The sequence below is a fragment of the Seriola lalandi genome, unplaced genomic scaffold (genome assembly GCF_002814215.2).
Source record: "Seriola lalandi dorsalis isolate HSWRI2012SDOR001 ecotype SW California unplaced genomic scaffold, Sedor1 jcf7180002054671, whole genome shotgun sequence".
Classification (NCBI taxonomy): domain Eukaryota; kingdom Metazoa; phylum Chordata; class Actinopteri; order Carangiformes; family Carangidae; genus Seriola; species Seriola lalandi.
In genome coordinates this window covers 529,554-545,694 of record NW_019525224.1, presented here as the reverse complement: position 1 = coordinate 545,694, position 16,141 = coordinate 529,554, and the positions used below count along the sequence as shown (strand labels likewise).

General features: G+C 43.5%; 1 protein-coding gene across 1 annotated transcript in view; it reads left to right on the top strand.

Annotated features, from left to right (window-relative positions):
- Positions 1 to 2,540: 2,540 nt before the first annotated feature.
- kcng4a (potassium voltage-gated channel, subfamily G, member 4a) overlaps positions 2,541 to 16,141 on the top strand; it is a 29,761-nt gene continuing 16,160 nt past the window's right edge. The window contains exons 1-3 of the mRNA XM_023421244.2: positions 2,541 to 3,009; positions 5,896 to 6,676; positions 6,812 to 7,453. Coding sequence (XP_023277012.1) covers positions 6,569 to 6,676; positions 6,812 to 7,453 — 750 coding nt within the window. The 5' untranslated portion in view covers positions 2,541 to 3,009; positions 5,896 to 6,568. The remainder of the gene's footprint in view (positions 3,010 to 5,895; positions 6,677 to 6,811; positions 7,454 to 16,141) is intronic.

Here is a 16,141-nt window from a genome sequence, read left to right as displayed (position 1 = left end):
GACTGGGAAGTAATTTTCTAATGCACAAGTAGTTTCCACACACATCTGTGCATGTGCAAAATAATGTGTGCAAAGATTCCAGGATTATCCTCAATGCGCATGTGCAAACTTCCAAAAGATGCTCCTCGAAAATGACAGAAATGATAGATGCAATGGCTGGTAGTCAAGCTAGCTTCCAGAGACAGTGGCCTACTGCAGCCACAAGAGGACAGTAAATTACAAGATGAATGTAAACAGGCAAAATCAGATCATTTAAGGACAGACCACTGTAAGTCAAAATCTATTTTTAGCTTTAACTGGTCAAGCATTGCTTGCCTTGCTTGTCCTGACAGCACGCCACTGTGTTTCATCAACCTGTCCTCCTCTCATTTTAATTCCACCCTTGTGTTCCCACTTGTCTTCTCATCATCTCTTTTGTTGCCCTCTAAAAGATGTTTCTCCCCATGTCAACCTTTCCCTCTCCTTTTCCCATCAAACACCTAGCCTCATCTTTACCTCTGCCTATCCATTATCCCGATTCTGTCTCTTTTCATTTCTGTCCCTTTGCCTCCCCCCTCCCCTCTCGTCTCTTTATTCCATCCTTAGCGCTGAGTGTTAATCTGTCTATTCACATCGTCTGCTGAGAGAGCAATTAACCTGATCAAAACTTGCGAGTGCAGAGATCAAACAAATTTCAGCAGGGGAGGGCAGTCAGAGAATTGCAGCGAGAAGAGACACTGAAAAGTCAGGGGAGAGGCAGAAAGAAGAGTGAGGTTTAGAGCTTAGAGGGTGGAAAAGTTGGACAGGGCTATCGGGTGGGACCTTCAGGTGGCCATCCTTGTGAAAGTGTGTGTTCAAACGGTTTTTAAATAGCTGAGTGACTCATTGTTCCTCTCCTGCATGCACCTCACACCACCGCACATCAGACCCCGGCACACCGGCTGCTGCGATCTCATCTCAGCCCCCTCTTGCCTGTGAGGGATTAAACTCTTAATCCGCCAGACTGAAGCCTGCTATTAGTACCAACAGGGCTGCGGCTATCTTTGTGTTTTCTATTGCATGTGTGCATGTCTGTGCCGGCTTCTGGTGTATTGGCATTGTGGTGTGTGTGGGCAGCTGCAGGTATGGATGTGTGTGAGATTAATAAAAAAGAAACAATGAGGCAGGGAAACAGAGGGGCCTGATAAACAAGTTAGCTGGTTTAGTGTTGGAGGACTCGGTTGTTCCCTATCTACCACCTGTGCCAGAACTATGCCTCTGTGTCCGTGTGTGTACCTGTGTTTTGTGTCTGAATAACAGAAGAAAATGACAGACAGAATGAAAATATCTTATTCTATTACTGTCTCTCTGAGGCAGATGGCAGGGAACCTAAAACGTCATCTTCTTTTTGAAAAAAAAAAAAAGAAGCTGACTGAGAATAGCCCAGCGTGTGTGATCAGTCTCATGTTGCACTAACCAGCCCTGGGCATATGCTGCACTGTAGGTTAATGAATAGTGATGGAGGGATTCAATAAGATGAACACCTCTGTTCTTTACACACATGCGCATGCACACACACATATACAGATCCCTACCTCTTCAGTTTCCATCTCTACCCTCACTAATGTGTTGTCTGCTCCGTTAGCAGCCGTAAGGGCCTGGACAAAGTGTTTGCTTGTTTTAGCTGTTCCCTCAGGCACATGCAACCTAATGAGCTGCCTTTCAAGGACAAAGTGTGTGTGTGTGTGTGTGTGTGTGTGTGTGTGTGAGGGCAGCAACTCAGATAAATCTGCAAGCATAATGATATATTTTTTTCTGACCTTTCACCTTGTGCAAATTTGGTGCCAGTTTTGCAGAGGTTGGCATGATACTGCATGTGTCGGTCTGGAACAGTCAGGGTTTTCAAAGTCACTTGTGCACACTGAGGTCTATTCACTTATTTCTCAGCCAGAAGTTTGGCCAGCTGTTCACTGTCACTATCACCGCCCTTCCTGCTTGGAACAGAGATCTTCTCTTCTATGTGGCATTCAAATTTAAGTTTGTTTTTATTTTCGTGTCATGCCAAACATTTGGCCCCTCCCACAGAGGATTATTTTACATAACATGCAGCTTTGGTAATACATATAGACTACAAAAACAAACCATTATAAATAGCACTACTTTTAGATTACTTAAAAAAAAAAAACATACTTATGTTGAAAAAATCCTGATGAACTCGACACAGAAAAGTGCTGCTTCAGACCATAAGTTTATCTCCCAGCTCCAAGCAGCCAACTGGCTAATTTAAATGTTTCATATGTGACATATCTACATGGTTCCGACAGCACATTGAAAAGTGATATTATCCTTTTTGAAATTGCGTTTTCGTCAACGTCATGATTTATTGGTGTAACTATAAATCACGTCAGTTATATGATAACAGACAAATTGTAGCCTGTCAGTTGGTGCTTCACTGCAGATTTCTGTCCAACCTTTAGTGAAGGTAATTTGGGAGGCAACCGCGCCCCCTGTTGCGCGCGAGGCGATCAGGGCAGGAAACATTGAGAGCATCTCCTCAGTGTCCTTGAATTTTATACGATCCAAAAGCAAAACTAGAGATTTCAGGCGGGACTCTAAGAGCTACTCTCTTCATACAGGTCTGTTAAAATACCTATTTTCTCTAATCGGGAGCTCCCGGTCACAATTACGCTTGTCGTCACCTTTACGCAAAGTTGAACCTGGGTACCCGGAGTCTCCTCTGTTGCGCACCGTTGCTCCTACTCCCCCCTCCCCTACTCCTCCTCCTCCTCCTGCAGCACCACTAACGGGACACTTTCAACGCACCAAACCTTTACCCGCTTGGTATGTCAAGACTGTCTGCGCGCATTACACTGGCTTGGATGATGCGGATACCGGAGAGGTATCTTTGTTATTATCATTTAAATGTGGCGGTCAGAAATGGTCGGTGACACCCTGATTTGGTGTTGAATCATCGGAGGGACTGCGAGGCAACACAGGGATTTCACACCGAGCTGGTTTGGACGTCTGGAGATGAGTGCGGGGCACCGGATGGTAAGCTGCACTTCATAAGTTACAGTGATGTCTGCGGGGGTTGTGTTCGTAGCTTTGCATTAGTCTGAAGTTGTAATGCACTGCCTCAATACTTCAGATGAGAAATGCTGATTTCTCTTCACCTCGTCAACACGGCGTCATAAAGCAGGTTAAGACAAATTGTTACAGTGTTTGATCCAGAAGGATGTTTCTTAAAAACCACAATAGGCTGCCAAGGAAAGGCATGTACAGTGCCCTTTAAACAACATCCGACTTTGACTTTAGGCGCCCTCACTGTTTGTTTTCCTTTCCACAAATTATCGTTATGAGATCTTAATTAAGCGCCCAATTTAACGCCCAGTTTAATTAAATGTCTAGGCTTGATAAAGGCGCAAAGTGTGTGTGTGTGTGTGTGTGTGTGTGTGTGTGTGTGTGTGTGTGTGTGTGTGCGTGTGTGTGTGTGAGCGCGTGCGCACGTTTGCAAGTTAGAGTGAGAGAGAGCGAGAGAGAAAGAAAGAGAGAGAGGGATAGAGAGAGAGAGAGTTTTCCTGCATTAAAGCAACCCATCCACACGAGACGTGGGACTCTCAACCAGCTCCTGGCGATTGCAGCCACTGTTGACATGCCCATGAATATAATATAAGCTGATTGACTGAGTGCTGAATGCAGTATGAACTCATCAATTACCTCGTCATAAAAAACTCCTTGTCAATATAAACAAAAATACATTTAAAAAGTACTGAGTTATAGACTTGTGTTTTTTATTTATGCCCATTTTTTTTAATAGAACTTTTATATAAGTTTGATTTAGTTCAACAGTACTTTGCATGTGTTTGGAATAAATTAATCTTGCAAAATGTCAACCTTCACATGATTCAACTCCTGATAATAACAGAACAAGCTAATGATATCCTTCCTCAGCTGTCTGTCATTAGTGTCCAGTGCAGAGCCAGGAGGTGCAGTAAAGCTGCTCACACCAGTGTGCTGCTAAAAACACCTCCTTCAATTAACTTTCCACAATGAAAAACCAGCCACATCCACAGGGAATACAGATCGATTAATAAATTGTTTAACATACTCCCCTCCCTCTGTGAGGTGGAAATGAAACACCAGCACTATGACGGAGATGATTTATTGGTTCCTCCGGTACAGGATCCTATCCTGGATCTAAATTAGTAAAGCATGTTAGTGCGGTCCAATGCTTCAAACTGTCTGCACTATCCAGTCACACATTCAATAAGCCTGTGGTTACTGTAGATAGATACTGTGCAGAATAATATGAAGGCTGTTGATAATATTCGTCTTACTGTGAGCAGTGTTTGTGTAACTCTGACAAACTCCCAGGTCTGTGTTAGTCTTACAGGACAACCTGCTGTGCTCACCATCAGGGTTGTGAGTCAGGGCTAGTCACAGTGACAGGATGAGTGTTGCATTTTCACAGGGGAAACGTGTACCTACATGTGTGTGTAGAAATGGGTAGAAAAGTGTGGACTTGCCCTTAGAGATTCTGCCTTAACTGAAATTGCTGTGGCATGTGTAGAAATTCTATTATACCTTCATATTCACAATAAAAGGTGGCAGGGGAAAAGTGCAAGGCAGCCGCCCCAAACATAAGTCAGCTGCATTGTTAGTAGCTGGACACAACAAGCTACTGAACAATGTGTCTCAAAGGATAATGCCAGCTGTTTCAGCCCAGGCGTTCCTCTTTCATCATTTGCCACTACAACACTCAGTACCAAAAAACATTCTCACCTACAACCTCTGCAGACTGATTTTTAAAGATTTAGGAGCTGATTGTCTGAGTGACTAATCTGTCGAATAAAAACACATATATCAACACGTAGAGTAAGCACACGTTCTGAGAATTAAACAGTCGACGTTTAATGAGAAATGGGAACAACGGGCTGCTTGTAAAACCCATCACAAAGACAATACTAAAACCTTTATATAAAGACTGAGAGATTTAAGTTGTATCAGCGTGTTGTGCAACTCACTGACACACATTTTGCTGTGTCTTGTAATCATAAAATGAAAAGGAGTCAAATTTAAATAACAAATGTAGAATTATGTAATAATTTATATGACAAACCCTTCTCACTGCAGATATTTTGACTTGTCATAGCAAGAAAGGCACAGGTACTGCATATTTTAAATGCAGCCTTTATTAACATTATTAATTACATTTGTGCTATGATAAATGCCTTTTTTCATGCATGGTGCATAGTAGGAAAATAAATGAACCGCAAGTTAGATGCTGTCAGTGAATGAGAAATACTGGGATAATAGGAGCCCGTTTGGAATTAACCAAAACTATTTAAGGCTTCGATACACAGCAAACCATTCTGGGCAAGTGTGACAGCTAACAGTGCCAATAAGTTCCAGGGCAGTCCTATTGCCAAGAAAAACATTTTGGACCCTGTATTTTAGTGTGTGTTGCAAGGATTGCTGCCCATCTTCAACAGCCAATAACTCACTCAAAGTGTGACTAACACCACACAACCTGAATGTTCTTTTCTACTGTTATTCCTTAAATTTTCTAACAGCCATGCCAAGTAAGGCCACCACTCTGCCATTAATGGAATTTGCTTTCACTCCTTCACTATCAGTTGAAGTCCTGTATGAAACACAGTGACTGTACTTTTATCGCAGCAGAGCTAATGTGTCTGTCTTTCTTGATTCTCGCTGAAAGGGAGTGAAAGATGTGGGTGGAGTCTAGAGCACTGCAGCCTCACTGAGGTGTGTTCTCTGTCTCCTCCTCAACCTTTACTGCCTTCGCACCATCTGTTTTTTTTATTCTTTGCCCATTTTCTTCTTTATTGTGACACCTGCCTCAGTCTCAGTCCATCCTACCTCCATTCTGACATCTCTCTCTCTCTCTCTCTCTCTCTCTCTCTGTCTCCCTCTCAGTGCCTGCATGATGCCACCACGTGTCTAGGCCCTCCCTAATCCTGCTGCGGCGACACAGAGGATCCCCCTCAGTCCCAGGACACATCACCGCCACACATTTTGCTCCGTGACTGATCTCGATCTTCCTCTGTAGCTATCAGCCGCTGATCAGTCCTAACCCACTCTCTATATTCAGGCTTTGCTTTTCCAGAGTCTCGCTTTACACCAGGATTACCTATTGATTTGATGCTGAATCCTGATACACCAGCTGAGTCTACTGTAGACCTCTGACTGCAACATCAAAACCCACTCACATTCAAATGTGACAACAGGTTTCCTGACTCTCCTCATTCCTCTCCTCTCTGGGTTTTTTCACTCTCTTGGTTGGAAGCCAAAGCCATATATTGTCTGTTCTTGAGAAAAAAACTCCTTGTTATGAGGGGGCTGTGAGACCATAGACACAGAAAGCTACGACTGTTATTTCTTTGTTCAGCTTATGTACAGTACAGTAGAACTGAGCATGGGCATGAAAATTTTCCTCATGGGAAAGTTTTAATGTAAAAGGTTGGAGGCGGCAATACAGAAAGGACTGTTGTGTCCTGAGACTGAAAAGTTTAGCGCTGTAGACTCTTTCTGTCATCACCACTTCCCCTAAGCTGCCCAGTCCGGAGCAGCGTGCTTTCCAGATGCTGCCATGCCCATCATCAGCAACGCCAACCATGACTTCAGCAATCTGTCCCTCAGTGATGACAGCAGCCTCGACCGCATCTTCACTGAGATCCCTGAAACTGAGACCATCAAGGTATGAGTAAAAGAGAAGGACAAAGGAAAAGAATTATATCAAATCAGTGATAAAATTCTGGAAAACAAATTGTTCACACAAATATCTCAGATGCAGCTTCTCATGCATTGAAGCTTTTAATTTCTCACTCTCCAGGGTGTGTACTACCAGAGGGCTCAGTTCATCCGTCGGCCAGAGGACCTGGTGTCCGTCGACCATGGCATGCTAGCAGTGATCAACGTCGGGGGGAACCGCTACACCTTTCCCTGGAGCACCCTAGAGCAATTCCCCCTCACCCGACTTGGCCGACTCTGTGGCTGCCGGTCACCTGAGGACATCGCCAGGGTCTGCGACGACTATGACGAAGCCCGCAAGGAGTTCTTCTTTGACCGCTCGCCGTCCGCCTTCAGAGTCATCCTCAACTTCCTGGCTGCGGGGAAACTGCGTCTGCTGAGGGAAATGTGCGTTCTTTCCCTGCATGATGAACTGGCCTACTGGGGTGTGGAGATGGCATACATGGAGCGCTGCTGCAAGAGGAAGATGTACACACGCATTGAGGAGGTGCACGAGCAGGAGCGGCGTGAGGAGGAGCGCAGGCAGAGAAACGCCATGCAGCGTGTGCCGGTGGAGGAAACAAGGTACCGTAAGGTGATGAACTGGCTGAGAGATATGGTGGAGAATCCGCAATCTGGCTTACCGGGGAAGATCTTCGCCTGCTTGTCAGTGATCATGGTTGCGGTGACTGTCGTGAGCTTGTGTATCAGTACCATGCCAGACCTTAGAGAGGAAGAGGACAGGGTGAGTCTGCACACAGTTCTTCCCTACTAAAAGACACAGTAATTATGAAGTAACATTTAACAAGACAAACTGGATGCTCATTTAGGCATTATCTCCAACACTAACTTTGTTTCCTGGTAACCTAAGTTGAATTTTTTCTCTGCTGCATCTCAACGGTGCGTCAGAGGTTATGACTGAGGAAAAAACAAATGTGCAAGATTCTTGTTTTATTCATTTCAGATTGAGGCAGACACTGAAAAAGTCAGCCTTCAAAATTCTCAAATATAAAAACTCCCTGTCGTCACACCCTCTTAAAGATCCCTGTGGGATGCTGTTGTGTTTGTGTGTGTGTGAATTTGATGGCTGTGCATGTCCTGTGATCTGTGTCTCCCCATAGCAGCGTGGGATAATGAAGCACAGGCTGCTCACTGAGGCCTGTCCAGTATCTGTCTGTAAACACAGGGGAATAATGAAATGGGCTCACTCTATCTCACACAAAAGACACGTGCATGCATACAAATGTAGACACACCTACAGTTGCACAAATTTGCACATGTAAAAACATACATATACGTACACTGGCAGACACATGCCTATACACGCTCACATGGTCACATGCACATACAATAGTAATGAACTGTAACCGATACGGCTCTCCCTGAATTTTGCACACATTTACTCTCGAGTCTTCTGTTGCCCTCTAACTAAAATTTTACTGCAGCATAACCACTGCTCATTTATGAACAGATTTCTATTGCTTAAATGAAATTACATATACATTTTTTCCTCCAGGCAAAGATTTTATCCTTCTCCATATTTTCTACCAACTTTCCCCTTTTCTTTTGATCCCTGCATCAGGAAAAGGTTGACCATCTTTCCCCAAGGTAACCTTAAAGAAGTATTAGTATGTATATATATATATATATATATAGGTCCTGTGTGTGTGTGTGTGTGTGTGTGTGTGTGCAGAGAGACTGGTTACTGCAGGGAAACTCCACACACCTATTCAACAGTGAAATCATCAACAGCAGCCTCCTGTATTGATTTTGATATGAGCAGTCACAGTCAGCCAAAGGATCCAAGTCCAGGAGGGTGTGATACTGGAGAATTTAGAGAGCTGGAAGAGAGTGCTGGCTGCAGAAAGCTTGATGAGTCGTAAAAGGCTGAGGAGAAGATTTCGAGAGCCCTGCCAGGAGGAGTCCAGTAGTCAGTGACGGTCATAAGAACACAGATGGAAGAGCTCGAGTACAGGATTGGACAGAGTCCCTGGGTCTGATTCAGTGGATGCTTGTTGCTGGACTGGATGGTGCCTTTGATATGGACCTCTTAGGGCATACAAGAGGACAAACCTGTAAGAATTAGCCTAGAGGGAGGAAAAAAGCATGGTGGAATCAGATGCTGTTGTAGATTTATTTTCTGTGCACTGATAGCAGTGACAAGGTTCACAGCAAAATAATCAGGTATCCAGCAGGACTCACAAGCAGGCAGATATTTGGGCAAGACACAGCGCAAGTGTTGCTGAATGTAAACAAACTCTATTTCCTGATGTATAGTATCAGCATTGCATTTCTGATGAGAACAGGAAATCGAGCTTTCCTGCTTGTAAGTTTCTCACGTAAACACAGTAACAGAGACAGGGAAACTCCATGGGATACACCCCAGTTAGCCAGCTCACTTCCCCAAACTCCTTACACACACACACACACACACACACACACACACACACACACACACACACACACACACACACCATTATGACTCTGTATTGATCCGTGGCATAAGAGTGTTTCAGAAAAAAAGCATAGTTTTGTGAAACTTTATATGCTTGTATGTGCATGGTTTTGTCTGACACCTCACTACCTTGTGAGGACATTGTGGTTTGTAATGACATCCTGGGTGTGTGTTTATGTGTATGGTTATCTGCCCTGTGAGGACGATGGGGTTTGTAAGGGTGCGTTAGGTGTGTATGGTTGAGTCTCACATTTTGCTGCCTTGTGAGGACATTGTGTGTGGATTGTTGTGTCTGCTATCTCACTGCATTGTGAGGACATTATGGGTGGTAAGGACATTTAGGAGAGTGTGTGTTCATTCAAACCTGTCTTGGCATGTCTGTGCTCATTCTTGGAAAGGGGATGGCAGCTTTTTCCAAAAGTAAACAACTCCATCTGCTGCTTTCATGCTTTTCTCACTGCATGCTCTTGAGCGTCACTATTTTCCTGTGTTCGGCTGCTGTACTCCTTCCTCGGTGTCCGGCTAGCCTGCCCAGGCACGAGCAGCAGGCTCCTGTCATCTTTAATTCACAGGGCCCTGCTGTTTGTCTCTGTCTCTGCTCTGCTCTGCTTTGCACTGGATTGGAGCAAAAATTCCCTCGTCCACTCATCATTCATCCTGCCTCTCTGCCTGCCTCTGTTTGGGTAAAGAGTGTGTAAGGAGAGATAAAGTAAGTGGAGGATGGAAAAAGCAGAGGGCAAATAGAGGGTAGGTCTAAGAAAGCAACAGCATGAATTAAAAAGGGATGAGAGTGAGATTCTGGTGAAAAGAAATCAAGAGATAAACACTGCTTCATTTTACCCCCTCCTCCTGCTCCCCCCTGTCCATCTCTATGTAATTTGTTTCTGCTTGTCCTCAGCTGATCCCCTCTATCAAAAGTATATCACTATGAGCACAATGCACTAGGAGGGGCCTTTATCTTACGGCTCAGTTTCATGCCCACTAACTGCTCCATCATTCCTCCATCTCCTGCTGTGGGTGTGTGTCTTTCCCCTGTATAAGCACTCTGTGTAAAAACCCTCCATGTAATTCTGGTGCCACTATTTTTCCTTCAGGCTGTGTATAGCTGCAACCATTTGACCAGAAAAACAGCCCCCTCTGATGCATTTCAAAAGTTCAGATAGATGCATAAAGTATTGATACAAAATCAGAGAGTCAAAACGGTGATGGATTTTTAGACCAAGCTCATGGAGATGTTAAAATGTCAGTGGAGCTTGCAGGGCTGAAGTGTTTAAAGTTAAAGCTCAGTCTTTGTTCTTGATGGGCATAGGTCAACATTTTGGACAGTGTGAATACCTCAAAGTAAGAAGCTAGAAAACTCAAATGTCCAAGGTCATTATGTGAACATTACAATGCTTCTCATGTGAAATATTGAGTTAAGTTTTCAGAAGTGAAAGATTTCCAGACCTCTGAATCTCCACCCACAGCTCAAATTTGTTCAGCTAATTAAATATAGCTCTGATGTTGTGTTCACTGACAGAAGGTGACCAATCAATCAGTCGCCTTGTAGGTGGCATCAAGAAAGCAGAACATCCTCTTCCTGCATAGCTAGTTGGTTACGTAAAATAGCAACAAGCATGTATGACATTGAAATAGTACAGTTTGTTGTAAGTCCACATACAAAAATAACAGAAAGAAGAAAAGAAAAGAAAACTTAGCATGGCACCAGTAACCAAAAGGACCAGAGATAAAAAAAAAGATGTACGCAGCTAACCATCTGCTGCTAGGATGATAGTGACCTTGCTTTCACTATATCAATGTCAGCCTAGACTAAACTGTTCCCATTCTGGTCATGGATCTTAATGTAGCATGCATGCATGTTTTCTTTACTAGTTTCAATATTATAAGACACGACAGTTACAGACTATTTCCATGTTATTCGAAGAAGCTTGCTGGGGTGGCCTCCATATTCATGAGTTCATGAGATAAATTTCCACTGTGACCACTGTCCTAACCCAGCAGTGAACTCATTAATCTCCCTAAGTCAAATCTCTGTCAGGATAGCAGCAGTGTTTAGATTAGAAAGAACAGGGCGTTTGCAGTTTTTAACTCTCTCTGGAAAGCAGCAGGTCTCAGCACACATTGATAACCTGCCTGAGTTTACATCTTGTTGCTGTCCAAATGTCAAATATCCACCAAAGACTCTGACTTTCCTTGCACATATTTCTGAGTAAAACTTTTGCAGCAAGGCAGCAACTTTCTCTGCATTCATTTTCACTAATTTACCGCATATACATCAAAGTGCTATACTCTCAGGAAGTGTCGTTTGGATTCATGTCTTTTAATATTCTCGCCGGGTGATGGAGTATTTTCAGACAGCCTCATCAGATTTGCTCTCCTTTTCCTAATTCAGTCGTATTCTGGCCTGGGGAGTAATTGAAGTGGCCGTTTTATGTCCTTAATGCCATAAATTGGAGTGGGATTTGCTGTTCAATAATTACGTCCCAGGGCATCAATCACAAGTATCTGGAGAGAGCAGGGCAGACAAATTGACGGGGAGAGAAAGAGACAGCAGAGTAGGAGACTTCATGACTTAAGCTTCATGCTGTGAGTTTTGACACGTTTTCTGATTGACTATACACTTGTTCTCAAGCTGAGACCTGCCAATGATCTTATTGAACCACAGAACCTGTCTGGGTAAGTGATTATAGAGAGGGTGTGTGATTTCTTGTTCTATTAAGAGGCAAAAAAAACAAGAGAAAGAGACAGATGGAGATAATGTGTCTTGTGATGTCTGAAGGGAAAATAAGGTAATTCTTTACGTACGAGATGGAGGAAATAGTGGCGTCTGAGTTGAGGTGAAAGACTAGAAGATAACAAAAGAGCAGAGAAAGAAACACTAAACCAGCCGTGAAGCCTCCTTTCTCTCCTTCCTCTGCCTTTATGTCCTCCCAGAAGAGCTGTTCAAAGTTTAAAGACTATCTGAGACAAAGTGATATTACCTGGGCACATAAGGAAGAGGAGACACACACATTAGCACAGCACAAGACATATTCTAATTTGAATGAATGAGTAAATACTAAGCAAAGGTTCTCTCTTGATCAAGAGAAAAGAAGTTGGAGAACAATTCTGTGATCTTGACAAGCTCCGACAACTGCAAAAACAAGCTTGGTTGTGGTCACAAAAACATCTCTTCATGATCACTGGAAACAAGGTTTGTTGTGTCGGTATCATGTCCAGCTCCAAAGAGAATCATTCGGAAAAGATCAAAGTGTTGGCTGTGATATAATCTCTCTGGTTGCACATCTCCTGCGTCTGAACTGTGCAGAATTACATTACGTGAATAATACAATTGAAGGTCCTCTCAGTATATAATTTTATTTAAGATAATTAACTTCCACACCTGAGATGGGAAACACATACTGTAACAGTAAGGCTTTAAATGACTCAGTTTGTGTGTGTGTACTCTCTGACTTTCTAAACACAGAGTCAGCCATAAATCGTTGGAGCCATAAAGACAAAGCACCATCATCAATCATGAGGCCCAGTGTAGTGTGTAACAACAGGGACACAAAATTAAGAATGCATTCTTCATGTGCCTCATTTTATGCCCCCCCCCCCCCCCCCCCCCCCATTATTTCAGCCTCCATTAAAAGCACATGAAGGGAGCATAAATAGGTGTCCGAGTCTGTAAACTTTGTTGGCTCAGCAGGGTGAGCCTGTGGCTGGCAGTCGGTCGGAGCGACTGTAAGTCAAAGAAAGCCAAATAAGAGTTTAGGCAGGCTGATGGCCGGAGAGAATTAGAATAAGGAAGAGGAAGGAGGAAGCAGAAACAAAAAGATAGATCCAGAGAAGAAAAGATGGGGTGGTAAACCCGGTGCAGTATTTATAATATCTCATATAAACACACACTCAGAGAAGAGTCGGAAGGATCTGAACTTACAGTAGCTCTAGATAACCTTATCACTGAGATAATGTGAAATAAACAATTCAAGGTGATAGAGAACTATAGAAAAGTGTGTGTGTGTGTGTGTGTGTGTGTGTGTGTGTGTGTGTGTGTGTGTGTGTGTGTGTGTCCCAGAACTTTAAAATTCTGCTCAGGTCAACAAGGTGAATTTACGGCTGTAAAGCAGAGAAAATGTTTTTGTCAATCTAACATGCCCTCAAGCCACAGGAGGATGTGTATCTGCGTATATGTGTAAATATTTGTATGATTGAAGTATATGCTAGTTACCAGACTCTGGCTAAGCATTGACGATACATGTACATGCACTAATCATTAGCATGCATGAGCATTTGCTATGTGTTTGTGTCTGCGGGCATGTATGTACTGTTTTTGACCGTATCAGTGTTGAGCAGATTCCATGCCTGTTTCAGCCTATCTGGTTATGAGCTGTATCCCCTCTGTCTGATGTGCTGCATGGCTGCCAAGTGGGATTATGGGAGAGAACAGCAAAGTATGAGATGTTTATCCTGTCCGTGCCAGGACAGGACTGCATAGTCAAATACTGCACAATGCAGAGGAGTAGTGCCTGTTAGATCAGAATATGTTAGCTCTGGAGACTGTTTAGGGCTGTTAGCTGGAGACGATGGAGCGACCTTTAGTAGCTTTTGACATTTTGAAGTTGTGAATTAACCTCGCTTAAACTGCATTCACCATTTGTAATTGTTTAAAAAAAAAAAAGACTCTATGCTCATGTGATGCCATAAATGTCAAGCAGCCTTTACAGTTCTGCAACAATGCTAAAAGTAAAGAACAATAACATTTTCTTGAGCTGTGTGAATGGTGCAGGAAGGTTCATCTTTCAAAGGACCAAAGGCCAGTGGCTTGAACCTGCACTTCCTTTTCCAAATAAGATATACCAGACCAAAATTAATAGAGTGAGCATCAAAAAGAACAGTCATAAATTTCAACAGCCAACAAAGTGGTAAATACCAGTGGATAATTTAGGAAAGGTTGATCTTACCCTTGTAAATACTGTATATCCTGGTTTCCTTATTTAAAAGATGATGATGAACAGCTGAATGTACCAAAAGACAGTTGACTGATTTGCACTCTGGGAAAGGATGCATCATTTCCACACTCTGTGGGAGCCTTTGGATGGGGACAAGCTTGTTGGGCCATTACAGTGTACAGCATTTTGGTCTTGAAATACAGAAGCTGGGAAAAAAGGCAGCATTAGAGTTGGGACACATTACAAACAATCCAAGTTCAATATACTGTGTTTGTAGACACAGCTTGCTTGTTAAGGGCAGATGGTCTAACAATGAAAACAAATGGATGAGCTAAAGAATGCACAAACACAAAAACACAGTAATGACATTCAAGTATTTGAAACTCGATTTTATTTGACAGCATTTCACCTACCTTAGTGCTATTCAGTTTTCAGGCGATTTGAATGGAGACTCAGTTAGGGGTTTCCTGCTCAATTATATGACATGTTATGGAGGGAGTGCGTGGTACAGGAGAGCACAGTGAGGACACCTGCTGGACAGGTGAGGAACGACGCAGGCAGGGAAATCGCAAACATCACAGAAGAGAAAAACTGCGGGAAGAAGAGGGTGGGGAGAAAAAACAGCATACACAGCACAAAACACACACATGCAAACACAAAACAAACACACCAGCAGCTCTGTGCTCCAAGGTCATACACACAGCAGCAGGGGTACACCCCTGCAGGGTTGCCCTCTCTGGTCACTGCAGCACATCAGAATCCTATTCTCCTCAGAGCGAACATGAAATCAAACATCCTCTTCACACTGCTGCTCCGCCCCGTTATAAATGAAGTCAACCGCACCCTTTGCACCGAGCCTCTTCATACAGCTTGCAGCAGACCAGCACACCATGTAACAGATGTGTGTGTGTGTGTGTGTGTGTGTGTGTGTGTGTGTGTGTGTGTGTGTGTGAGTGTGTGTGAGTGAGTGCGTTCTCTCCCTTTTTTCAGTGTTATTTCCTGATACGCTTATTGATGCAACAAATCGATGGGGTATTTTCAACAACTTGTAATAGATGAAAAATAAAATATATATAGGAAAAGTCATCCTATTCGATGAAACAATCCTGCAACAAAGATCCTAACTGGAAAGCGAAGCCCTTGTTTGCTGTTTATATGTGTCTCACTCTGACTCTGTGTGTGTGTGTGTGTGTGTGGTGTGTGTGTGTGTGTGTGTGTGTGTGTGTGTGTGTGTGTGTGTGTGTGTCTAGCTTCGTGACAGACGGAGAATAGAGACTTATGGGGTGTGAAGGGAGCCCCATGCTTCAGATGTCACCTCCTCTTTTCCTCATCAGCTGATCTTGTAATCCCTCTCGCTTCTATTCCTCCACACCGCTTAGTCACCTACTCTTGTTTCATCTATCCTCTGTCTCTCCTCTCTTCTATCTGTCTGTCCTTCCCTCTCTTTCATTTTTCTCCATTAGGGTGTTTGTGCGTGAACAAGCTGTTGGTCTTTGTTGGTGATGGGTCGCTCAGCAGCCTGCACAGCTGCCTCATATGGAGATAAAACTGTTGGCTCTGCTTTCACATGGTGCTCGGCGTATGGAGTGTCATTAGAGTCAGTGGACAGTTTGTCTTTTGAGGCTGGGTGGCTGTCTGTGGCTCTTTTATCATAATACATATCAAGGATTCTTGCAAATTAATGGGTACAAACACAACTCTCTAGATTCCTTACCTTGTGTGTGTTTGTGCGGACGTGCTGCTCTCGGGTTACAGGCAAACAGCCTGATGACGGATGGAGGTGTCACATAATGCAATCCCTTTAATAACCCATGACTAGTGAACACAGTGCTTGATGTGCTTTATTTCAGGTTAAGGCCACTGGTGTGGCGTTCAACCACACCCCCTAATTCTTCCTCTTTGTCTTTCTGTCTCTGTTGCTTTTACCGTTCATCCCTTCTATCCTCCTTTCAGTTCTTTTTCCATGGAGAAGCTTTAAAAGTGAGCACAAGGTCAGCACCGCAGCGTAGAGAAACAGTGTTCAGTGGTGTATGTTGAAGGTCTG